This window comes from Rhinopithecus bieti, unplaced genomic scaffold, assembly GCF_001698545.2.
Source record: "Rhinopithecus bieti isolate Rb0 unplaced genomic scaffold, ASM169854v2 scaffold_31446, whole genome shotgun sequence".
NCBI lineage: Eukaryota > Metazoa > Chordata > Mammalia > Primates > Cercopithecidae > Rhinopithecus > Rhinopithecus bieti.
The window spans coordinates 599,676-626,045 of NW_016813612.1; the positions used below are offsets into that span (position 1 = coordinate 599,676).

General features: G+C 42.4%; 1 protein-coding gene and 1 long non-coding RNA gene across 3 annotated transcripts in view; one reads left to right on the forward strand and one right to left on the reverse strand.

Moving 5' to 3' along the window:
- Positions 1-26,370, forward strand: part of LOC108513120 (uncharacterized) — a 130,530-nt gene that overhangs the window by 93,040 nt on the left and 11,120 nt on the right. The gene's annotated exons all lie outside the window — the stretch shown is intronic.
- The window catches only part of MYRIP (myosin VIIA and Rab interacting protein), a 411,738-nt gene that overhangs the window by 46,527 nt on the left and 338,841 nt on the right, over positions 1-26,370 (reverse strand). For both annotated transcript variants that reach the window (XM_017848758.1, XM_017848757.1), the window contains exons 10-11: positions 19,988-20,625; positions 1,949-2,188 (exon numbers count right to left, since the gene is read on the reverse strand). In XM_017848758.1, coding sequence (XP_017704247.1) covers positions 1,949-2,188; positions 19,988-20,625 — 878 coding nt within the window. The remainder of the gene's footprint in view (positions 1-1,948; positions 2,189-19,987; positions 20,626-26,370) is intronic.

The following is a 26,370-nucleotide window of genomic DNA, read 5'->3' on the forward strand; positions in this document are numbered from 1 at the left end:
ATTTTTACATGCCCAAGAATATGTTTGAATATTTAATTCATTGATTCATGGTAGACTAGGAAGGCAAGACTTGAACTTTGAGAAGCTGACACATTTGGGAATCTGAATAAAGCCAACTCTCTTAATTTCCTGCCTAATTAGGGCCAGGGCAGGATGGAGGCGCTTGTCTAAGTCCCCAGGAAGTCCCCCCAGTAGCTCCTTCTTTCTCTGCTTACATTCTGCCCAGGGGAGAATAGCGTACATTGACAGCTGTGCCTCAAGGAGGTTGCTCCTTGCAGAATGATGAAGGGTGAGGTTACATGACTCAGCCTGGCATGCTACTGGTACAGTGAGAGTTTTTAGAGCCTTGGGACCATCAGGCAGCAAAGCCAGTAGGAGACAGAGTCATTGTAAGAAAGAATGTGATATTCTCCCGATACTATGTGGCTCTAAGCTCCAACATACAAATCTGACTATAATGCGGCATCAGTTCAAGTAACAGAGAGGATCAGAGCCCTTTACCATTTGCAACAGGTTGGATTCCATATCCCAGTGAGGGGCTCCTCGTGGAGACCAAGCTCTACTCTCCACCTCACAGACAAGCTGGGAAAAGATTTGTGGGTGAGGACTTGACGGTTATGGAGGGTGGGATGGGAAAAATGAAAAACAGAGTTCAATTTGTTGGAGGGTTCAGGGGCTCAGCAGTAATGGTCTTCAATTCCTCCTCCACAGGACTCCAGCTTGGCTGCTGAGCAGATGAAGGCAGCTCCTTCACCCATGCATGTGCATTAACAGCAACTTCTTAGTTTACACAGTATACACTCAGGACACAGAAAACACCTGGGAGGTTTCTCTCTAACAGAATCATCACTCTGAAGATCAAATCGAATCTTTGGCTGATTGTAAAGGAAGGGCCTGTGATTTAAGGCCAAGCAGGTTTGTGATGCAGCCTTAGCTCTGAAACTTACTAGTTGTGAGCCTTTGGTAAGGACCTCAATGACCCAGCTTCAGTTTCTTCTTCTGCAAAAATGGGCTGCTTCTTTTTCAACGGGTTATTTAAGGACCTAATGAACATGTGTACAGGCACACGCACAGAGGAGATACAGAGGAGACACTCAACAAATGTTAGTGTGTTCCCTTCCATCGGAGGCCGGCAGGGATATTCTGACTCTAAAGTAGCAAGTCTAGCATAAACGTGCTTTGAGAAGCTGTAGAGGAAACCCCAATACTGGAGGACAGTGGGCAGAGCACTGACTACGGGGAGGGAGTGTGGGATTCTTTTATGCCAGAGGTTGGGTTTATCTTCTGTGGTTTTCAGACTGTGTCCTTTGGAACTCAGGGGCTACTGGGGGTAGGAAAAGGGGAGGAGGAGTGTGGTTCTGAAACTCAAGTGGTTAGAGCTTTGGGGACCCTAAGACGGGAATACGTTTTTTCTGTGTGAAATACTGGGATTCCATATAAAGATTGTTTGAAAAAGGATTCTGAGGCTAAAACAAACAAACAAACCAAAATCTGAAAACTGCAGAGAGAAACAATCCAGAGGGCCACTTTGAACACGAAGTCTCCATAGCATGGAGCAGAGCTTCATCATTGATTAAAAGAGGGGTTGGCTAGATGACCTCAATCCATGGACAAAATTCCTCAGGGAGAGGATGCAGCAGGAAATAACACTGATTTTTACCAGTGAGAGAGATAAGGGGCACTAAATCATAGACTCAAAGCCAAGGGGCTGTCTTGATGAAAGATAGTGGAAGGCAAGAGTTCTTGGGAAACTTCCATGGTGCTGTTTTCCTGATTGTACCACTCAGTGCAAGTTAAGAAGGGTTCTCTTAGGCTCTCCTAAGTGCACAGAGTTGGGCATTTTAGAGAGAGCTCTTTGGGGACCCAGCACCTCTCTGCACCAATATAGAATCTCCAGCACCCCAGTGCAGAAGCTTGAGCTGTCTGCAGGTGGCTTCACAGCCCTTACCTTCTTCAGCTGGTCCTGGACACTCTGGCTGTTGTCTTCAGAGGACAGACTTTCCTTCTGGTTCTCAGATTCTGTCTTGGGCTCAGACTCCTGATCCTCCCCTGAAGAAGTCTCCTTTTCACTCATTTTCATTGCTAACTCGTACAGCCTGTTTCTCCGTTTCTCCTCTGTGGTGTTTGTGGGAGTCCGGGGGTCCCGAGCCTCATTGCTGATGTCTGTCTCTGATAAATCATCTGACACCTAAATGAAAGCCAGAATCATGAGATGAGGAGCCCTCTGCTACAACCATGTTGCCTCTTGTTCCCAATAACCCCTGAGTAAAGGAACATAGGAACATATAGTCTAGGAAAGTAACAGCTTTCTTACCTGGTCTGTTTTCTCTTCAGATGAACTTTTAGTTTTTACCTTTATTTTCTCAAATGCACGAATTTGAGAAGGTAAGCCTCTTTACTCAGAAAAGTGTTTGAATTCAATTTTTTTTTTTTCCATTCACATATTACTCTCTGAGCTCCCACCATGGGCAGCACTGTGCTGGTGCAAAGGGTGCTTGGAGAACCTGACCAGCCCTTGCCTGGGTCAGCTCTGTAATGAAGGAGACACACTAAAACTTTCCATATTCACTTTCAAAAATTGATACCTAATAATTGTACATATTTATGGGACACATGTGATATCTGATACATGTCTACATTGTATAAAGATCAAATCAGGATAATTAAGATATCCATCACCTCAAACATTTATCATTTCTTTGTGTTGAGAACATTCCAACACAAAGTGATCCCCTGCTCCCGGGAGATCACCATACTGATGCCAGACTTAGTGTGGACACCCAACCAGCACAGCACACTACAGCCCAGAGCTCCTAGGCTCAAGCGATTCTCCTTGCCTTAGCTTTCCAAGTAGCTGGGACTACAGATACATGCCACCATGCCCGGCCCAAATATACAATAAATTATGTTAACTACAGTTCTCCTACTAGGCTATCTAACATTAGAACTCATTTCTTCTATCTAACTGTATTTTTGTAACCAGTAACCAATAGGGTGGGAATGGAGAGGAAGACGTGTTGGCTAATAAGTACTAACTTTTCATGGTGGTTGAGTGCAGAGAAAATGATGTGTGTGGCTGGGATGTGGTGAAGGGAAGGGATTCTCACAGCCCATAAATAAGCACTTGATGGGAGGGGTTGAGGATTAGGGAAAGCTTCCCTGCAGAAGGGAGTCTGAATTGAGATTCAAAGTTAACAGTCACCCAGCTAAAAGGGAGAGAGGGAAGAACAATATTCTAGGCAAAGGGCCTAGATTTCGAGATGGTGCAAGGACCTTGCACATATGTAAGGAATATTGTTTGACATTCCCTTAATGATTATATCTCCTGCTCCAACTCTCCACTTGCTGAATATCTCCTAAACTCCTTCTGTGAGTAAAGCCTTTACTAGGCCTGGGGAACTCCAGGAAGACATAGAGAGTGTGACTCTTACTCTATTCTCGGCCTTCAGTTAGACAGATGTGTGTTGAAGGGTTCATATGTACATAACATGGCATACCATCGGGGTCACTGGACCCAATTTTACTTTTTGAGTTTCCTCTTAGAGTTGTTCTATCTATTTGTAGGGTTTGATATTTTATAACTTTTATTCTCTTAGAGGGCTTCTGAAGAACAAGAAGAGAATTTACTTATTTTTTCAATAAAATATAACTCATTACAATTACCATATGGGTTCACTGGACCTTTTTATAAATCTAAGATATATAATGGGATCTTTGTGATCTTGGTTTTCCTATCTTTTGAAACATTTTGCTATTTTCATCATCCAGGGAATTATTTTCATCATTACTCACCAGTTATTCCAAATTATGCTAAAAAAAGATGAAAAAATAAGTAGAATATTGAAATTGCCTAGAAGGATGATTCAGTAGTGTGACATAAATCATCACTATTTTGAATCTGCTTTTAGCTTTCACTGCATACAATTGAAAATTCTAAAAACTGACAGAGAACAACATTTCACCATCATTAGATGACTCAGAAGATGAATTCAAAGAGGACAGCAGGTCTCTAGATTCTAACAATAATGGTGAAATTGGTTATATTATTGAAATCTCAGACTAAGAGTCTTCAGATGACAGTGTCCCAGGTGAATTTTCTCAAGCTCAAGAACTGATGAGTAAATATTATCAACAATATTAATAAGGATGAAAAAGAAGTATGGTCTTTTCATCCAGTTACTCATTCAACAGGAAGGACTTCATCACAAAACATTTTGCAACAATAATCTGGATATCTTGTTTTTTAAAAAGACGTGTGATACGTTCTTTTATACTTTGTTTGTGTATCAATTTTACTTAAGAGAGTTTGTAATTGGATAAATTCTAAAGGCAGATGTCTATCCAAAGGTGATTAGAAGAAAACAGATGACATAGACATGAAAATTATCACTGAATAATTAAGAGAAAAACATCTATTGGAAGTGATTATTTTTTTTCTGGTCTCGAGTGAGAATCGATGAGGGAGGGACTCATGTGAAGTAACCTGTGCTCCTAGCAGCTTGAGAAGGGGGAATTCCTTTGCCTGGGATGTGGAGGTGGTCCACAGGAAGAATGACCTCTTAGCAGGTTCTCAAAATATGAGGAACATTTTAATACATTGTAATGGGACAGGCATTCTTGACGTAGAAGCAGCAGGACCAATACGACCCAGGGCGCATGAAGCTGCTTGCATAGTTATAGGGATAAGGTTCAGAAGTGGAGAGAGTGGGGAGCCGGGTGGTATGGAAAAATCAGGTCTGGGTCAGTCTGCAGAGGGTTAAACACCAGTCTAAGAAATAGGGCTTTAACTATCAAATAGATTTTCTGCTACTGTTGTAGTATGCACTAAATTAGCCAGGAAATCAGCAACTGGTTACAAACTCAGCCCTGGTGACCGTCTCTTATCATCTCTACACATGGAGCTGTCAATTCATGTTAACTCTAGTTTACTTTTATTAATATTAAGCTTTGGCCTAATTATTGCTTGAATAAACAGACCATGAAAGACTAATTTACAAGGCTAAAATAGTTAGCCCAAAAGATGAAACCTGCTTAACATGTTTTGTCCACATTTCATGTCTATTTATCACGAGAAATTATGAAGAATTATTGTGATTCGGTCCACATCCAGCAAACACGTGTTGAGCACCCACTATGTGCTGAGCACTGTGCTTTACTGGGGCTCAAAAGTGGGAGTGACACTGTTCCTGCCCTATTGGAGTTGACAGTGTGATGGAGAGAGGAACATTGAACCAGACAATTGTAACATACTGGGGAACACAATAACCACATGTAAGGGTTTGAGGATACTCAGAGGAAGGGCCCTCATCTGGTTGGTTAAGGTGTTTATTGTCAGGAAGGGAAATTAGAATAGATGATAACTGAGCAAATCTTAAAGAATGGAATCCTAAAGATTATCAAGACATACCTCAAGTTTTATTGGAGCAGCAAGAATCATAACGCTAAGTGATGGTTCTTGAGTTCACAGAAAGACGAATCGTATGCACACAGATCGGATGCCCAGATGAGATACCATAAGCATAACTGGAAACATCATTATCAAAAGCCACAAGAACTTCAAAAATAACAGCATTATTTGGCCATCTAATATTCATCAAGTAGATTAACAAATATTTATATGTCCAGAGAAAAATAGGTATTTTAGCCTGCAAAGGGTTAAGCAATCCCTGCCCTATGTTATAAACTCACACATATTTTCCCCCATGAGCTGATTTTAATTTTCATGATAGCTGAGACAGTAAATGCTAAGTTGGGATCTTGGCTGACATGGAGTCCATGGATGGGCCTCTGTGGACCCTGATATTGTTCACAAACTTGGGTATGCATGCACACTTTTCTAGGATGAGCATTATTAGTTTTCATCAGACTTCCACAGGGGTCCGTGCTCCCAAAAGGCTAAGAAATACCGATAAGAATACTTATCGATAAGAATACTTCCTAAGTAAGACAACAGTAGATGGGTACATGTTGGTTGAACATGTACCCCATTGGAAGCTTACAGTTGAATTCAGAGAAAGGAGCAGTAAGGAGGTTTGTGTTTAAAGCCAGCTGGGAACCAGAATTTAGAGAAAATAAGAGTGCTGCTGAGTCTTCAGCCAACAAAAATGCTCTTCTACTTAAAAGGGACCCTGATTATCACAACAATTTCACCCAAACACCAAACATACTCACTGTGTTGGACAGTGAGGGACTTAAGCAGATCACTGAGAAGATTATGAACTCAGTGGAGAATGCTGAGAAGCTTTTGCAGGGAGGGCGGTGGGGGTCAGGGGCAGAGGGTGGGTTGGGAAAGAATGAAATTCCTTATGGGCAAGCTGGATAACTATGAGCAATGTCTGTATCTGGGCACAAAACATTTTAAGTAATCTGAAAATCAGAGTTGCTTGCCCACTGGTGTGGTGTCTCGAACTCTCCACCTTATAAAGCGGTATTTGTATGTATAATGGGACATTATTTTGAAAACAAGAAAGCAGTGCTTTTCATTTCCCATTAAAACTGCATTCCCTTGTGTCTTCATTTTCTTAGGCTAAACCATAAAGCATTTTACCCCAGGGAAGGTGAATGTAGATCCAGAACCAAAAGATCATTGATCAGTTCACTCCATTAGCTCTTTAGGGTAACAAAAGGCTCAAAAGACAGATTTTGTGAACACGGACAGAGGGTTTCTAGAGATGAATCTGTTGAAAAGCTAAATTTCACTTCTACTTCTATTGAAATCTAGAGAGAAGCAACCTCGCAGGATGCCTATGACCTCTGACCCGCCCCCCCATCTTATGATGATATGGGCAGCAGAATCAGAGTACAATCACCCCTGATGAGGAACTTCTCGGGGAGGCTGAAGGGGGCTCCAGGGTCCCTCCTGGCACCTGTGTGGCACAGAGGGCACCCAGAAGCAGAGTCATAGAAGATTGCTGGTGACACTGTAATAAAGTAGCTGTCCTGGGGTTGGACAGCCAGGGCCAGGTAGCTGACATGTGTGAGAGCCATGCTGGCGCCCATGGAAGGGGTGCTGGCTTCTAATGGAGCAGACAGGGAACAGACCAAGGTTCCCAGGTCTTAGACATTGGCAGCAGATGCCAGTGAGGCAGAGAAATGACCTGATGAGCAGGGTCCCCATCACTGCAGAGTCCTGCAAGGACCCAGAGGACACTGTCTAGCTCTAAGATGCCCCGCAGCCATGAGGACCCTACAAGCTCACCAATATGCTCTCCAAGACAGCAAAGGCAGAGAAAGTGGAGGGTTTGGAGGACTGATTATTTACCTAGGAAAGGCAGGTTTAAATGGAAAGAAAAAGGAAAATAATTCAAATCAGAAGAGGCCAAGTTTTCTTTGAATTGGTTGATTTACATTCCTAGCTAGTCAGAATGGGGAGGCGAATGGGGAAGTTTAAGGCAGTTACTAAAGAACGAAAAGTTGCCTCTTCCTCGCACACTTAAATGTAGTGTGTGGCCAGGCGTGGTGGCTCACATCTGTAATCCCAGCACTTTGGGAGGCTAAGGCGGGTGGATCATTTGAGGTCAGGAGTTTGAGGCCAGCCTGGCCAAAATGGTGAAACCCCATCTGTACTAAAAATACAAAAATTAGCCGGATGTGCTTGCTTGAACCCAGGAGATGGAGGTTGCAGTGAGCTGAGATCGTGCCACTGCACTCCAACCTGGGTGACAGAGTGAGACTCTGTCTCAAAAAAAAAAATATATATATATATATATGTGTGTGTGTGTGTGTGTGTGTGTGTGTATGGAACTTGGAGACCCTGGCTAAACAGAAATGCGTATCTTTAAACACTTAATGATGGAATACTCCTAAGATAAGTCAGTATAGTTTCTTAAACAAGAGACTTCTAATATGTTTTCAGTGGTGTGCAAGTTCTTTACAATAACCTTAAATTTTGCTGTTCATCTCATTGATCACTGAAAAAAGAGGCATGTTCTGGATTACCCAGGCCTCGACCCCACAGCTGGGTGCTGCCATGTGTGTAAGATCTCCATTCTTATATCTGCATTTATATTTAGGGTGGTGCCAACATTTTTCTTAAATTGACAGTATTTAAAATTTAATGCAAACTTTCTCAAACTGGAGGTCTTCTAAAAATTCTTGAGGAATTTATTGAATTCTTCAGCTTAAGAAACACGAGAATAGAAATAAATGGAGGAAGGCCAGGCACGGCAGCTCACACCTGTAATCCCAGCACTTTGGGAGGCTGAGGTGGGCAGATTATGAGGTCAGGAGATTGAGACCATCCTGGCCAGCATGGTGAAACCCTGTCTCTACTAAAAATACAAAAAAATTAGCTGGGTGTGGTGGTATGCATCTGTAATCCCAGCTACTCGGGAGGCTGAGGCAGGAGAATCGCTTGAACCTGGGAGGTGAAGATTGCAGTGAGCCGAGATTGCGCCACTGCACTCCAGCCTGGCGAAAGAGCAAGACTCAGTCTCTAAATAAATAAATAAATAAATAAATAAATAAATAAATAAATGGAGGTGAGGTGATGGGGATTTGAGTGGTGGGGGAAGGAACGAGACATTTCTCACTGCTGAGCACACTGTGTGGGTGCACGCTGTACAGGGCACTGTGCACGGAATGTCACACTCAAGCATCCCAGCAGTTCCCTCTGCATTGATGAGGACAAAGGCTGAGTGTGCTGTCCAAGGTCACACTAGTGGATAGCTGAGCTGAAGGTGACCTGACCCGGAAGGCCAAGCTCTTCTCTTACACCAAAACAAGACTGGATGCTCCAAATTAAACCGTGCCCACTAAAAGGAAAACAGCAGAACCATGAAGCAGGGAGATAACCCAAGAGGAAAGGGGTTTAACCTCTTGTTTCACAAAAGGGAACACTTAAAGGAGTGAGAAGATAATTTTTCTAGAATTCTTTCTGGAGATGAATACCCTGAGATTTCTTTAGAATACTGTCTTTACCTCAGTAACCCCAGTGATCCCTGCACACTGAAATCTAGCCTACTGTAATTAAAAAAATTTTTTCTCCTATTTAGCCTCATCATCTTTCTCATAAAAAGCAACCCCAGTCTCAGAAAATTTTTCATAGGGCTGTCTTTCACCTGCCAGGTTGTTTCAGGAGGCAAAGGGCAGGCAAGGCTCTGGGCTTTCTCCACTTTTTAAAAAAGAGTCCAGATAAGGGATAATTTTCAACAGTCACATGTTAACTTTTGTTGAATATATCCTTGTGTCCTGGTGGCTCTCCTCACTCCTGTTGATGACAGATACTGAACCTGACCTAAAAAACCAAGTTTCTGCAGCTTGCTTTTAGATTTTATTTTAGTAGACTTCAGAGAAAAGCTCCAGCTTACAGGTTAAACGACTCTAGGGCACTCAGTGTGGCAAATGTACATACTTTTCCTTGCCAATCCTTTGGCACAGCTATTCAGAGGCTGGAGACAAGTGGATGTGCCATGGGGCTGCTGGACTCTGCAGCTGATCTGTCTCTCCCAGAGGACTTAGAATGTTTCTGTCCCTGGTGTCTAAGGTAGAAGTTTTCCCACTTCCAATGCATTGCTGTTCACCTAAAACAAGTTTTATTCACATGCTGTGAGTAAGGCATTTGTTTTCCTTATAATCGGTGTGATAGCAGCCAGACACATACACAAATATACACCAGACCCTTGGTCAGCTTCACACAGTGGAAATGGAAAGACACCATCTGGAATCTTATAGAAATTAATATTATAATACATTTCCTATTGCCTCAAAGAGAGTCTCTCAAGGTTCTCTCATGGAGAACACATCATGTGGAAGGAGCTACCTGGCTGGTGGAATTGCACAGAAGGTATGGGGACTAACTACCTGGTGATGCATTTGGTAAAGGATGTTATGAAATCTTAGCACCAGGATGTCATCTGGAAGGCTTATTTTTTAGTTTTTATTATTACAGATCAGTTGCTTTGGTATATAGATTCCATGATTTCTGAGTCCTTCATATTATTACATTGATTTAAAGAACAAACAAGTCTGAATTTAATCTGGGGCACAACTCCCACTCTCGGAACCAAAACCTCCTGACTGTTGGTATCTGCCCCTCCTCTGTGTGTTTTTTCATTGCCAATCTCCTATCCAATGGAATTAGACTATGCTATTTGTTGAAAGGGCAACCACTTATTCCCCAGAATTATGGCAATTCCATATAAAATATCTAGAAAATTGCTAGTCTGGGCTTTTCAGGTGACTGTTTACATGAGGAATGGGCAAATTTAACCCATTTATGCCTGAGGTGGCAAGTTTTTGACTGTTTGCAATCAGACCTTTGCGATGACCTTGAGCAGTCAGATAAAGAACTCCCACATGCTTAGCGTTCCAATAATGAAACATTAGGCATAATTAAGACACAATTATTTTCATACTGGCCACAATTGTTCTGTCGCTTTGTGGAGAAATCTGTTAGGAATAAAGCAGCACTAGCAGTGGGTTTCACTTTCGATTTTTCTTTGACTCAGGATTGTGATAGGCATAGACTAAGTTATGCGATCCATGAATTTTGGTGGTGATTCAGAACCTGGGCCTTAATGCCAGTGTGAGAGTCAGGGTCAGCAGGAGGATTTCCTGGAAATCACATGATGACACGCAGGGCAGGGGTTGGGATGAAGGGACTGAGTGTGCTCTAGACCCCATTCTCTGCATTGGCCCTGAATGACTTGCTATCCATTTGAATGAGCGGGGGCTTGGGTGCCTGCCATATGGAATAGAGAACTCAACATTTTCTTTCATGGAACTGACATGGTTTTATTGCTACATACAAGTAAAAGCCATAGTTGACAGTTAGCCCTGCTATTTAGTGTCTCCTAAAAGAAGGCCCCAAATAATTTAACCTTTGCTACAATAAAGTGATCATTTTCAGTGGAGAATCCTTAATATCCAACAGACTCCTATTTAAAAATCCTATATAGAGAGGCTCCAGACAGGCTCCCAATACTCCCCAAGATTGAATATAAAACTCTGTTGCATTTATGCACATTTTTTTCCTTCCTAGAGAGAAGACCTAGAGCAGGCTTGTTCAACCCGTCCCCCATGTGGCCCAGGATGACTTTGCATTGAGCCCAATACAAATTCATAAACTTTCTCGAAACATTACCAATTTTTTTTTGCTCTTTTTCTTTTAGCTCATCAGCTATCGTTAGCATTAGTATATTATGTGTGACCCAAGACAACTCTTCTTCTTCCACCGTGGCCCAGGAAAGCCAAAAGATTGGATACCCTGACCTAGCGTACTCATTAGGTTCTCAAAAGGGCCTATGACAAAAAGAAAATGTAAGAAGCACCGTTTTCCAGCAAGTGTCTCATTTTCTAGACATGTTCTCTGCAACCAGTTTATCTTGGAAGGCACTCCTAGCAATTCCTGTGCTCCAGGGGAAATCAGTTGACAGACATGTGACTAAGATTTTTCTTCTGAGGGGTATTTGGTCACACCTGCTCTAAAGTCCTTCCAGGTTATTGTTTGTGCTTGCTGGGCTGCTGTGGACGTGGAGGTAAGCGGTGAGGAATGAGGGAACAACTGCGCCTCAGAGCAGCTCTGCTTTCAGCCATATTATGATTTGTCTTCTCTTTATTTTTATTTTTGTGGGAGATACAACCTTTGGTACAAGTTAAAGTGCACTCGCCTGCCTTCTCTTTAGATTTCATTTAAGGGAAGCCTCTATGCCTAAAAAGATTTGAAAATCTTTTTCAAGATGGAGGTGGAGAATTGAAGGGCAGAGGGGAATGATTACCCTTTGGTCTGTGTACTGGAAATAATTCCAATACAGTTCTGAGTAGATTTTAAGGCCTTGCCTGGGGATATTTTCTTGGTACACTTCAGAGGCAGGCGAACCTTCTGGGAGCCCCAGTGTTCTCAGGGGAGTGTCACTACTACCTCCAACTCAGCTTACTGCCAACATGCGTGGCCTCACAAGCACTTGTCAGAGAGCATCCCCTCGAATACAGAGCTCCACAACACTCACAAAACAGGGAGGGGAGCCATGGGGAGGCAGCCTTCCACTGCTCTCCACATCCACACACTTCATCCTGGAGCAGCCCGGACAGCAGAGGTCAGTGCATTTTGGCCCCTCATCAGCCTGACTTAATTGAACTTAATTGAACAGTGCCTGCTGTGATGTATTGGTCAACACTGAGTGACATTATGAGAAGCAGCCCCGAGTGTGAATCCATGGAAGCAGTTTAGAGCAGGGGCTGCTGTGGTCTCCATCCTCTCCACAAGGATCCACAGGATGAGTTTCTCTTGGATTTTAGCTCCGAGAGCAGCATCCTTTAAGGAATGGATTTATTATTCTACTAGAGCTTCCATGACTTGGAGAACTGCTCATGTCACCCTCCTTCTATTGTTTTCTAGAAACTCAGGAACAAATTTTTGGTATCTGTCGCCTAAGAATCATTCCATCAGTTTTGTAAATTATCATTACTCCTTGCTTCATCTTATCTTTTCTACTCTGGTTTTCCCTTTGTCCTTCTTTTCATTGTTATATTTTTATTTTATTTTCCCTTGTTCATATTTATGTAAGCCACTTTAAATTATTTCTGGAGCAAGGCATAAACCTATTAAATAAAGGAATATTTACAGATGATTAGTTATAAAGAACTGGTAGTTTCTCACTATGGCAAGAGTCTTAACATATTTTTAAAGAATAATTAGAATCTAGAATGCTAGGTGGGAGAAAGTTTACTCCAAGAAAACAAGTTTTGCTAATGAGTATAACCAAAAATGAAACACTGGAGGAAATTAAAATAGCAGCCTCCTGTGATCCTGAAGTCTCAATCAACAAAAAATCAATCAGAAGGTTTCCATTTTAAAATGGTACCTGGCAGACATCTTTCACACAAAATTTCCACCAAAACGGTGTGGGAAGATATAGAAAAAGATGAAAACCCACAACACTAAAAAGCAATCAAAGTCCGTTTGTTGCCAGTAAATGAATGGGGAAATTTTTTATTAAATAGAAGGCTCACGAGTGCACTTGGAGATCCAGTTACTCTCTACCTTTTCTAAGTAGTCAAATAATTGTTGACCCTCCTCCCAGTATTCTCTCAACCTCTAATCTTGGTCCAGAAATATTAAGATAAATGCTCACCATAAAACAAAGCAAAACAAATACTAAACAAACAAAAACACAACAGTTGAGGCTTCTATTGTGGCAGTGGGACTTTTTAAGCATCTGAAGAGAAGCTCACTTCCAACTCTCCTCGGTGCTTCCCTGTTTTATAGCTACTTAGAAAATGTATTTACCCTAAAATATTTAGGTGGGTAGGAGGAAGAACTAGCCATGGTACCATGTTGCATCCTGGGAGGTGTAGTCATAAAGCGTAAGCTCTGGGGTAGAGACTACAAAAACCATGCAAAGTGTGTGATGGTGTCTGTTATTTCTAATTCATTCATTCATTCATTCATTCATTCATTCATTCATTCATTATCTGTATATTCAATACTGTGGCTAGGTTCTTAGCCATCTGATCAGAGAAGCATAATGTGAGGCAGCAAGAGTAACAAAAATCCCCTATCTTAAGCTAGCAGAGTGGAAATGATTTGAGGGCATTAGATATTGGCAAACAACGAGGGTGGGGATAGCATTATCCTCATTTAAGAACTGCTAACAGGAAAAGTTAATGTGGAACCCATGGAAAAATACTGCAGAGAGAAGGAAACAAGTTAGCCTGAAGGCATCATGTGAATTTTACTAACAATCAGGACACAGTGTCTGGTAGCAGTTTTGCATTCTCATTAGAGAGTAATAATACAGGTTTTCAATTAAGAGGTGTAAAAAGCTATAAGAGTTCAGCACTTAGACTAACAGACTACAGGATAAGGTGAAATGGGAAGACAAAAGACTGCAGAAAAACTGAAAACACAGAAGCAGACATAGACTTGCATTTGAAGTCTAGACTTACAGAATTACACTTGCATTAATTCTGCAACAGCAGAATTAACATTCAAAAGAGATGGGGTTTTAGTCCATCTATGTCCATCAGGGGGTTGGGTTTAGGAGGATAGAAGAGTGTGTTCAGCAGTTTATGTTATGGATTGCATAGAGCAGGGGTCCCCAACCCAAGGGTACTGGTACTGGCCATTGGCCTATTAGGAACCAGGCTGCATAGCAAGAGGTGGGCAGCAGGTGAGCCAGCATTACCACTTGAGTTCTGCCTCCTGTCAGATCAGGGGTGGCACTAGATTCTCAGAGTAGTGCAAACTCTATTGTGAACTGCACATGTGAGGGACGAGAGTTGTGCGCTCATTATGAGAATCCAACTAATGCCTGATAATCTGAGGTGGAACAGTTTCATCCTGAAACCATCCCCCACCTCCCGCAACCTGCCACAATCCATAGAAAAACTGTCATCCACAAAACTGTTCATGCCAAAAAGGTTGGGGAACCCTGGCATAGAGGCTCAGTGTGCAAAGGTATGTGTCAAGTGAGTGAGGCCAGGGATAAGGTAGAGAATGCGAGAAAGGACTCCTGCTTTCAGCTGGCTTCATCTGCTAATCCTGGCCCATGAGGTGAAGCATCTAGCAGGGAGTGAGATGACTGATGTACTTTTGCGTCTCCTAACATGAGTCCTTCACAAGCCTCTAAAAAGACAGGAATTAAGAAAACTACAGAACAATGAAGACAACAGTAATGGGAAATTAGAGAAATGAAGGGAAATGAACGTGAGCTTCAAGAGACAGGACCTTGTCTTGTTAATGCCCAGAACAATGCAGACATACACATGCAGTTTTGTCTCCAAAAAACAGAACATGTGTTCCTTCCAAACACACATAAAACATTCACAAAAACTGGCCATTTATTAAATCATAAATGCAGTCTCAACAAATTGCCAACATTAGCAATTATGTAAGCCATATTCATTATTCATATGCATACTAAAAATTAGTGACAAAACCAAAACAAAATGCAAAAACAAATCAAAGTGTTATCTATCTCACTAACTTAATTTGATTAAAATGAGAATTACATTGAAAATGATCAATTACTTGGAAAAGTTTGGCAATGGGCACATTGCATATCAAAGCTCGTGGGGTGGAAACAAAACTGAATTTGAGGGAAAATTCATTAGCTATATTGGAAATATATATATTTCTATATATATCAGAATATATAGAAAACGTGAAGACAAAGTAAAAGAAGACATTAATAAATATAAAAGTATATTTTAATATNGAGAATTACATTGAAAATGATCAATTACTTGGAAAAGTTTGGCAATGGGCACATTGCATATCAAAGCTCGTGGGGTGGAAACAAAACTGAATTTGAGGGAAAATTCATTAGCTATATTGGAAATATATATATTTCTATATATATCAGAATATATAGAAAAACGTGAAGACAAAGTAAAAAGAAGACATTAATAAATATAAAAGTATATTTTAATATTTTATTATATATATTATTAATATGTTATATATTAATAAATATAAAAGTAGAAATTAATGGACTAGGAAGAAAAATAAAAAATCCCTGGGATTAATGAATGAAACTAACAGCTGGTTCTTCAAAAACACCAGTAAAAAAAATGAGACTGATAAGTTCAAGTAAGAAAAGAGGGAATGATAGAGAATGAGAATGAGAGCAAGAGAGAGAAAAAAATCTATAAACCAGAGGATGCCTAACTATAGCGCAGAGAAATTTTTTTAAAAACGTGATGAGAATATTAGATATATATTGTATCAATACATTTGAAAATCTAGATTAAATAGATGATTGCCTATGAAAATGTAAATTACTAAAGTGGATTTAAGAAGAGTTACAAAATCTAAATGGTTTAACAACCAAAGAAGAAATCTATAAAGAAAGTAAAAGATCTGCCCCTATAAAGATGCAGCAGGCCTAGATAGCTTAAAAGGTGAATTCTCCCAAACTTTCAGAAAATTATTATGTCATATAAAGTGTTCTAAAAACAAGATAAAATAGAGAATCCCTGCCATGTTATTAGTATAACCTGATACCAAACTGGACGAGATAGCACCAAAATGGAAACCAGCAAATGGAATCTGGTTTTTATTAAAAAAATCATAATCAAGTAAGATTTATGCAACAAATGAAAAGATGATACAAAATGGATACATCTATTCATGTGATTTACAACATTAACAGATTATAGAAGAAAAAGCTGGCCAGGCACAGTGGCTCATGCCTGTAATCCCAGCACTTTGGGAGGCTGAGGTGGGAGGATTGCTTAAGCTCAGGAGTTTAAGACCAGCCTGGGCAACATGGCAAGACCCCGTTTCTATAGAAAAATAAAAAGAAATTTTAGCTGGGCATGGTGATGAACTCCTATAGTCCCAGCTACTTGGGAGGCTGAGGCTGGAGGATCTCTTGAGCACAGAAGGTCAAGGTTGCAGTGAGCTGTTGTGCCACTGCACTCCAGCATGGGTGACAGGGCAAAACACTGTCTCAAAAATAAAATAAAATGTAATAAAAATAAAAAAGAAAAAGTCTATGATCATCTACTGCCAAAAAGCAGTCCCATTCCTGATTTAAATTGTTTAGTAAGTTAGGAATAGATAATTTCTCATTTTGATAGTACCTAATAAACTTAGAGCAAGCATGACACTTAATAGTGAAACACCGGAAGCAGGTCACTAAGGGTAGCAGCAAGACAAAGGCACGGTGCCAGATGTCATTACTATGTCTCAGTGTAGCATAAGTTGTCACCAATGCAATAAAACAAGAAAGAGACATAAGTATACATGACAGAAAGGAAAAGATAAGTGTCATTACTTGTTGACAATATGATTATCTATCTGGACTAGCTAAGATGATCACCCAAAGGACTACCAGAACTGAGAAGAGAATCCGTTAGGGAACTAAGTTATAAAATGTAAACATGAAATTAACAGTTTGTATACAGTTTGAAGCAATTAGAAGCAATAAGAAGCAATTAGAACATGTAATAAATCTCATTTACAATATCAACACAATGTATAAGGTAATTAAAAATTACTTGACAAGAAACGTATGAGAGCTTTGAAAAAAATCTATAAAACTTCACTGTAAAGTAAACAAATGGGAATAAGTACTACATTCTTGATAGGAAAGGCTTAATATTACAGAGATATCAATTATTCTGAAGTAGATACATACATTTAATGTAATTCCAATCAAAACTTTTTTAAAAAGACTTTTTTGCAACTTGAGCAGATTTTAACAAATCATTTAAGTGAAGGACTGAGAAAAGCCCAAATGCTTTTAGAAAATGATATCATTTTCTAAAAATCCACACGGTGAAGAGAAGACCATCCAACAGATAGCTTTATATATTATAAAGTTATTATAATTAAAATAAAATAGTATTTGTAAAGGAATAGGGCTTCTAGATCAATGGAACAAAATAGTAAAAAATAAAGCAGGTTTATAGAAATAAAAGGTTAAAATATACTAAAGGGGCATCTGAAACCAGCGGATGATAGATTATTTAATAATAATTTTGTGATAAATGCTTAATTTGAAGTTTAGATCTTATCACATATCACCCAGAAGGATAAAGTACAGATGGCCTAAAGGGCTAAACTGAAAATACAAAACTACAAAGGATTAGGAAAAAATTGGAAAAAAATCCTTATAACCTTGCAAATTTAAGACCTTAAGGCACCAAATACAAAAATAATAAAGGAAATAACTGATAATAACCAAAAATAACTGATAAATTATTACGAACAAAAATTTTTTATGTAAAATATACTTAAGGCAAAAGTGACAGAGAAGGAGAGAATAGTTTCACGTGTAGCCATCAAAGAACTAAAATCTGTTATACAGTTAGAAAATAAAACTAATTCCTAAAAATCAGTAAGAAAAAGAAATAGTCCAATAAAATAACAGATAAAATATAAATGTAAATTGCTTATCAAGGCTAGTGGGATGGACGAAAGAAGAAAAGTGCAAATAGCTTTAAACACAGGAAAAATTGCTCAATTTCAGTAGTAATTATGAAAATGTTAGCCAAAGGGAATTTTTTTTTCACATAAAATTGGCAAAAATTTAGCAGACTGACAACACTATTGTTGACAACATGAGAGAACATACTCACACACTGTTATGGCTATGCAAATTGCTATGAAGTTTTGGGAGCTTAATTTGGCAAGTCTATTTTAAAATTAAAGACCCACATGTTACTGTTGCACCTTTAGTTCTTATTGTTTCAAAAGTTCTGGGAAAAGCTCAGTCCAGGAAAACAAAACTGGCTGGATCCCAGAGATGCCTGAGTTGGAGATGAGCTTGGTGAACTTTCCCATTACCATACTACAGGCCCCTCCCAGGGAGGAGCTTATTCCCCATTTTCTATACAGGCTACTATGTAGAATCATGAGGCAATACAGTGAGACCCTACATTAAAAATAATAATAATAATATTATTATTATTATTAACCAAAAAAACCTATCAGAGTTTTGATGTCTCTGGAAGTGCAGCACCATCCCCACCTAGTGGAGAAGAGTGGGTACTGCCACTAGCTCAAGGTCACTCCCCGGGAGGCAGAGGCAGTGCCTCTTCTCTATCAATGCCTTGCAAAGATTAGCAATAGAAGACAAATTTCAAGCCACTTCAGAATAAATAGAAAGCTAATTGAGGTGGAGATGTGACATTTTACACCTGCAAGTGAATCATGCAGACAAACTCTCAAGAGTATCCCTTGAGGCAAGTCATTCCATGTTTCTGGATAACAGTCTCTACTTGAGCTAGATAATAATGATTTACACTTGAACCAAACTTTTTACTTTTATTCTATGATCATAACAATCCCATGAGACAGATTTTTAATGATCTTCTGTTTTACGGAGGAGAAAATGGGTGCTTGGACTAAATAAAAGACCTTTTCTAGGCAATATGTTAGCAGGCCAATCAGGGCTGATACCAAATTCTATGGCTTGAGGATCTGAGTCCTCAACTGTCTTTATGGGGGCCTCAGGACCAGGGATGTGGCTGAGGCATTCATAGAAGATCTTGTAGAAGACACTGGTGAAATCTTGGACCATATCTTTGGACCTGCATGAGTTGCCTGCAGCCACGGGGACAGTTTCTGGCCAAACTAAGAGTATAGGGCATGGCAGCTAGGCTCCACAAGGTTTGGTATTGGGTTGACAGTGATGTGCAGGTCTTCACCAGAAGAGGTGGGGGCAAGGGCGAGAGCATAGCACAATCAAAGGCACAAGGCTAGGAATGAGCAGGGTGTAGAGAATGTAAAGTTAGTCTGGTTGGGAGCCCATGAATTATCTGAAATTGTAAGCAAGACCATTTGTGCATGTGTGAGTGTGTGTGTCTATACAAGTGCATTTTTAAAGGGAGAAAATTCATGGCTTTAATCACATTTTTCTTGAACTAAACCATGTGGGAAGAACCACCGAGGATCCGGAGAAGGGGTCTCATGTGGACTAAAGAGTCACAGAATATTGAAATAATGTTTACTGAGCCCTAGTGTCAATCTCAGACAGAGCTTAGCTCTTTATAAACATCTCTTTCACTTGTCATGAACAACCTTTGAGGTGGGTTCTAATATCATCTTCATTTTACAGATGAGGAAACTGAGAACTAGAGAGATGCCTTGTCCAAGGCCGCACAGTTGGATCCGAACCCAGGCAGTCTGACTCTAGATCCCTCAACCCTAAACCCAAGGCCAGTGGCCCTCAAACTTGAGTGCACAGTGGAATCGCCAGGAGGGCTTGTTATAACAGACACGGCTGGGTCCCATGCCCAGAATCTCCAATTCGGCAGATTTCTAATGAGTTCCCTGGTGGTGCTGATGCTGCTGGTCTGGGGGCCACACTTCACAAACCACACTTTGAATTCTAGGTCATCATCTCCAAAGAGGACATGGAGTCCCAAAGAGTTGATGTGACCTGTCTAGAGTCATTCAGCTACTTAGCAGCAAAACCAAGATGAGAATCTGGGTCTGTGGATTCCAAACCCAGGACTCTATGCCACTTGTGCTTGGAGGAGGGCACATCTTACCTAAGAGAATGTGTGTGCATTTGCACGTGTGCACTTCCATTACCTGACGTGTGTCCAGATCCCGGAGCTGGGCGCCGGGGGAAGATGGTTCTTTGCTTGGCTCTTCTGAGCCCAGTCGGGCTCTTCTCCACCTCCTGGCCCGCCGGTCTGTGGTGTGGGGGGCCTCCTCCGGCTCGCTGCTGTCTGAGGTCTCCCTGCTGGTCACCTGGGGGTTGAAGTTCACATCCAGTTCTCCCTGCAGGCGTATCTTCTCGGCTGCAGGGTTCCTGGGGGCCTTCCTCTGCAACCAGGACAGCCTGGCCTGGTGCCCAACTTCTCGGGAAGAGCCCGCGGAGGAAGTCTCCGAGTCAGAGCACATGGCCTCAGGGTTGGGGGAGATTGCGGAGGATGGGGAGGCAGCTATGGGGCCTTGGTCAGCGCTCTGGGCCTGTGTGGGCTGAGGCTGGGGGTTCCTGGGCAGGCCCCGGGACCTGGGACACAGCTTGCTCAAGGCCTCACTCCAGTCAAAGTCTTCCTCGCTATCGGAGCCCATCTCATCGTAGGCAGATGCCACACTGGAGGCCACCTCCAGGGCCTGAAATGTCCCGCTCTTAGGTTTGGCCAGTAGTCGGGTAGGGGGCGGAGCGCCGTCCTTCAGGGCCACCCAGTTCCCGTCGGGGCTCTGCAAAACTGGGGCCAGGTCTGTGGATGGAGAAGATAGAGAAAGCAGAGAGGGGCTGTTATCACTTTAATGCAAGATGAGGTTGCCACTTGTTACTTCCCCAAGAGTGGCTTGTCAGGGTGTTGGAGAGCAGTTGCCTTTAAGAAGCCCAGGAGGGCAAACCCAATTGGTGGGCAGAGTTCAAAGTTCCCCGAGGAATCCCCTGAAAGCTCAAAGGGTCCCAGTGCTTCACAGATGGAGAGAAACTTAGAGATCTGGCTCCTATTTCAGTCTACCTGGGTTGATGCCACCTCAGTCTCCTCAGCACTGCCACACTCCTGCCCCAGGCTTGTTTGGAAGGGGAGGGGAGAGGGCTGCAGTTGGCAGTACCAGCTTCTGGCTCTTTGACCTTGGGCTGCAATTTTGTCTCTTGGATCCTTAGTTTCCCCTCACTGATGGGAAACAATTCCACTACCTGCCCTGGCATACCTCAGAGGTTAACGCATCTTCTCTTGGCTCTTTTATAGATCCTACTTCATAACAGGTTCCTGAGACAGGCATGTAGGTCTATTTTTAACTCAAGGAAGATGCCTCACTCTGGAAAGGACTTGAGGCCAAAAACACTTTGGTATTTCCAATCTCATTTTACAGATGAGGAAACGAAGACGAGCGAAGTTAAGTAACTTGTTAAAGGTCACAGAGCTGCTAACTTATAGAGTGAGGACGAGGTGCATCCTCTACCTGACTCCAAGGCAGCTCTGGGCTACAGACTGTGCCTCGGAAGCCCCTGGCCAGCTGTAAAGCACCATGCAAGGACAGCTGGAGCAACTCTCAGGTTGTGACTATGGACTGGAGTGGTCTAAACTGGGCTCAGATCTGCCCAGAACATGGTCCCAAGGATTGATCTGCATGCTTGGGGTGGATTGGTAAAAGTTGTTTTGTCTTGTTTAAGGTGAACAGGAAAATGCTTTCTTCCCATGTGTCTGTGGGGTGGGAATAAGGTGACATGCTGCTCCTTTGGCTATGGGTACTTGGCCCAGGACTGAGGCCTCAGGCACAGCAGTTGCCAGCAGGAGCTGCCATTTTTTTTTTTTTGAGACAGAGTTTCACTCTTGTTGCCCAGGCTGCAGTGCAACGGCACAATCTCAGCTCACTGCAACCTCTACCTCCCAAGTTCAAGCGATTCTCCTGCCTCAGCCTCCTGAGTAGCTGGGATTACAGGCACACACCACCATGCCTGGTGTATTGTATTTTTAGTAGAGATGGGGTTTTGCCATGTTGGTCAGGCTGGTCTTGAACTCCTGACCTCAGGTGATCCACCTGCCTCAGCCTCCCAAAGTGCTGGGATTACAGGCATGAGTCACAGCGCCTACCTTTTTTTTTTTTTTTTTTTTTTTAAACCAGGACTGTTGCAGGGATATCTGTGGGAAGTGATGAGGACCCCAGGGCTTTGAAGAAACCATTCCCCAACTTGTGTGTGGACATCTGCTTCGGAGCTTAAGGCCTGCAGCAGCCACAGCCCTGATGTAGTAGAGCTCTGAGGCAGGGTCTTACTTTATGCTACTTAAAACATACAGGTTTTCTACCAGTTAAACTGCTACTGCTCCACATAATAAAATGAAAGTTATCAGTATTTCACAGTGCTGCCCACAGAGCATTGTACCTGCTAAGCCTGTTACAGAACCACAGCCTTAGGGGAATTCAGATGTTGGTAGAACATAGGTTTTCGACAGCGACCCAGTTCCACTTCCACTGCCTGACTGCAGCTCAGACCGGCAGGACATTGAGTTCTTTTTATTTTGAGAGGCAGGAAGTGGGGCTTTCTTTGACGAGGAGGATGCTGGACCCCGGCAGTGGGCTGATACAAGTAGGGGCCTCCAAGAAGCCTGAGACCACGCACCGGCCTTTCTCCTGCCGCTCCTGCCTTCAGTGTCCCTCTCCACCATTTCCATGTAGTAAAGCCCTAGTGACCCTACAACACCTCATCCCACTGGTGGGAACGGCCTTTTCCTGAAGGGCATTCTCATCTCCCTGCTGGACTTGGCCTCTCTTCTCTGAGCTCTCCTGGTGTGGGACCTGGCTGGCTCATTGCATGTTCTTCCATGTGTTCTAGCTGTCACACACCTGCTGAGCGTGAGGACAAAGTCCCTGAGGCAGGGCCTGGATCTCAGGCATCGCTTTATCCTTAGAAGAAGCCTAGCCTTCTCTGTCCCAGAGTCAGTTTGTGCAGTGGAAAGACCAGTGGCCTCGAAGCCAGAGGTCCAGGAGGAAGCCCCACTCAGCCACCTGGCAGCTGTGTGATCCTCTGTGCCTCGGTTCTCTGACTGGTGAAAAGGGCTTAGCTAACACCTCTCTGGGTTGTCAGAGGACTGCACAAGGGGATGCTCGTGAGTGTGTTACACATCCCTGCTCAGAGAGATTAATTCCTGATGGCTCCTTTACCCTTGTCTATAAATGAAGGAGGCTGCTTTAGTGTAGGGCAAAGAACAAGAGCTTTGGATTCAAGCAGACGCAGGGCTGATCCCCAGCTACTGAATTACTAGCAGGTGACCTTGGTTAGAGAACATTTCTGGGCCTACTTCCCTGCCCAACAGTGGGGTCAGTGTGACCCACCTTTGGCTATTACTAGAATTATTATGAGACAATGCATGTAAAGCATCAGTCCTAGTGCCTGCTATACTTAAGGCCCTGAGCTATTTTTAGCTTATATCTGTTGAATCCGATTTAGCAGTAGTACTTAACACCTGGTTATGAATTAACACCCATGCACTCCATATGTATGTATACAGAAAAGAGATATGTATCTGATAGTCACTATTCAGTATTACACATTAATACCTATACAGCAACACTATTTTCATTGACAGTGGAATTATTCAGAAGAGTGGCTCACTAGGGTTGTTATTACCATTTATTATTGGGCTCTACTTGTGGTGGTGGTAATAGCAGGTCTTTTGAGAAAAGTATTTCTCTTTTGCTGACATTCTCCTAATGCTGTGTCCGGGGATTGTCAATCAGGTGGTAAGGGTTTCTCAGGAATGCTCAGGCTCTCAGTGAAGCTATGCATGGCTAGTAAGTAGTTATATTGATTTTTCCTGTAGCAGGCTCTGTGGGTGCCCTACCCCAAACCTTGGCCCTCACCACTTCGGTGTTTGCCAGCTGGACTTCCAATTGCCAGCACTTCCAAGTCTTCACTTGAGGCTTGCTCTGGCTACTAGAGCCTGTGTTGCTTGCCCCAGGGGCAGGGTGGAAGTACCCAGGATTCATCACCTCCTGGGAGCAGCCCTCAACCAATGAGTAGGGGAGCTGGTGGCTAAGTATCCCAGCTCTCTTGCTTGCCAAGCAGGTGAGTCTTCTACACTGGCTCCCAGAGTCCCCAGTGGGGTCAAGCTCCAGCCACCCACAGTGGCCATCTGCTCAGTAACAAGTCGTTTTATTGCCTGATTTTCTTTCCTTGTTTCACATTCCTACTCCCCTCCCTGTGTGTTTTCTGGGCTCACCTCACAAATAAACTATAGGTCTTCAGATTCTCATATTAGGGTCTGCTTCTGGTGGGAGTCAGACCAAGACACCCACATGATGCAAAGTGGACTCTGAGCATGGCTGTGGAGCACTCACTCTAAGCAGAAAGGAAAAGTTCTCTGGGCCTTCTAATCTGTCACTGAGGCTGCTCTCTGGACCATCTTTCAAGACTTGACTTACACATCACTCCTCAATTGCATATGCTTGGCCTTCCTTCCTTGAGGAGCTGGCTATTCTGTTCTCTGAGCTTTGCCAAAAAGCTTTCATTTCTTAACACTCAAACTATATTATAGTTTATTTTCTTGGTTGTCTACCCCACCCCTCAGTCCTGATCGTGAGCTCCTTGAGGACAGAGCCACGTCTTCTTCACTGCTATGCTCCCAGCCCCTGGCCAACATTGGGTCCCATCCTGGGCACATGAAGACTACTTGTTAATGAACACAGGCACCAAAGGCTGCAGGGGCGATGGGGCTCATTGAGCAGCTCTCAATGAACCTGGCTGTCTATAGCTTCTCCTGGGGCCCTGGGAGGAATCCGAAGAAGGAGACCCTTGATGGTGCCACTCAGGGTTGGCTCTAGGGTTGACCATACTGTAAATGTGGTCCCTGGGCTCCAATACCCACGACATGGTGAGATGGCATTCGGCCCATTGCCAACTCCCCTTCTCCTGCTTTTTTATAACCCCAGGTTGCCTCATGCCTCTGTGGAAGCTAGAAGTTGACCAACTTTTACCTCAGCAAATTTTACTTCTTAGCAAAAACACAGACGGCTCCCTGAATACCCAACCATGTGAAAACTTTGGTGGTTTTTGAGCAGCATCATCAAAGCTGCACCTGCACTCCGATATCCCAGTTTCTCGGTCCATCAGGAACACCCCTCGGGGATCCTGCTCCCGCTTCCTCTTTCTCCAAATTCCTGCTCTTCCATTATTGTGCAGACAACTAACTCTCAGTGAGTGATCCCAGAGCAGTGACAATTCCCCAATCTTTATTTCCCCAACACTGAGCACACACAGCATATACAGTAGATGCCCAGTCAAGGTTTATAAAGTGAAAATGCATTTGGGGGAAACCCATTAACTGCTATAAGCACTGCCAAGATTGAAAGCAGAGTTACTGTGGTTTACCCAAACCACAGTGTCCCTAAGACTGACCCCAACTGGGCACTAACAGGAATCTGAATCAACCCTCCTCCTGAGGCATAAACACAACTGCTAAATATAGCTGAGTGGGCATTCGCCTTCTAAGATGGCCTCTACCTCCAGAACTCCTCCATTTGATGCTTCTGCCCAACTGAGACTGAGCAATGCCTGTAGGAATAATGTGCTTCCTGCTAAACATTTCAGACATCCCTCAAGACCTCTGAGGCTGGCATGGACAGTTTAGCATGTCAAGGGCTAAAAATCCCTCAGAAAACCAGAAGTTTTCCACCCAAGTCCTTTTAAAAAATTTTAAATCTTTATCCTGAGAGATGTCTAGATTTTGAGCAGAATGTGAAATATTTTTTTGGGTGTGTGATGTTGTGGAACTAAGTTTTCTGTTTATACACAATTGAAAAATTACCTATGGGTGCCTCATTTTACAGAAAATTATGTCCAAAATCATGTTTTGAAAACAAAATTCCTTTGCAAATTTATTATGAATGCTTATAATCCAGTTGGAAACTATTTTGTGAAACAGAGCATCTTGTAGTTGTTTTTATAATATCCTACACATTTATCACTTTGCAAGTCTGAATTTTGAAATGATGTTTTTTGTTTGTTTGTTTTTATGGTAGAGAGACACTTATAATGCAGTAGTTGAAAGCCTGCAAATTGGAGTCATGATGTTTGGATTTGAGGACCAGCTCTGCCTACGTTGGCTGTGGGGTCTTGAACAAGTCACTTAACTTCCCTGTCCATCAATGTTCTTATCCGCAAAACAAAATAATGACAGTGTCTAGTAATGCTGTTGGAGGAAAAAATAAAATAGTGCCTACATATGGACTCTGTGTGTTTTAAAGTGATTTTAGAAAGCTAGATATTGTGCATTGAAGTTCTATTATGTGGTATTCTCAGGTACTCTGTGGAATCTAACAGTCCCTTTTCTGTGTGCATTTGCAATCCATAGAGAAGGAGAGAGAAGTGAGAAAATGAGGAAGAAGAGAGAGAGTGAGAATATGAATGAATGAATATGAATAGACTGGGAGGGCAGAGGGAGGAAAGAAAGGCATATCTAGAAAAGAAAAATGCACTTAAAAAACAAAAATGAACACCATATACCTAA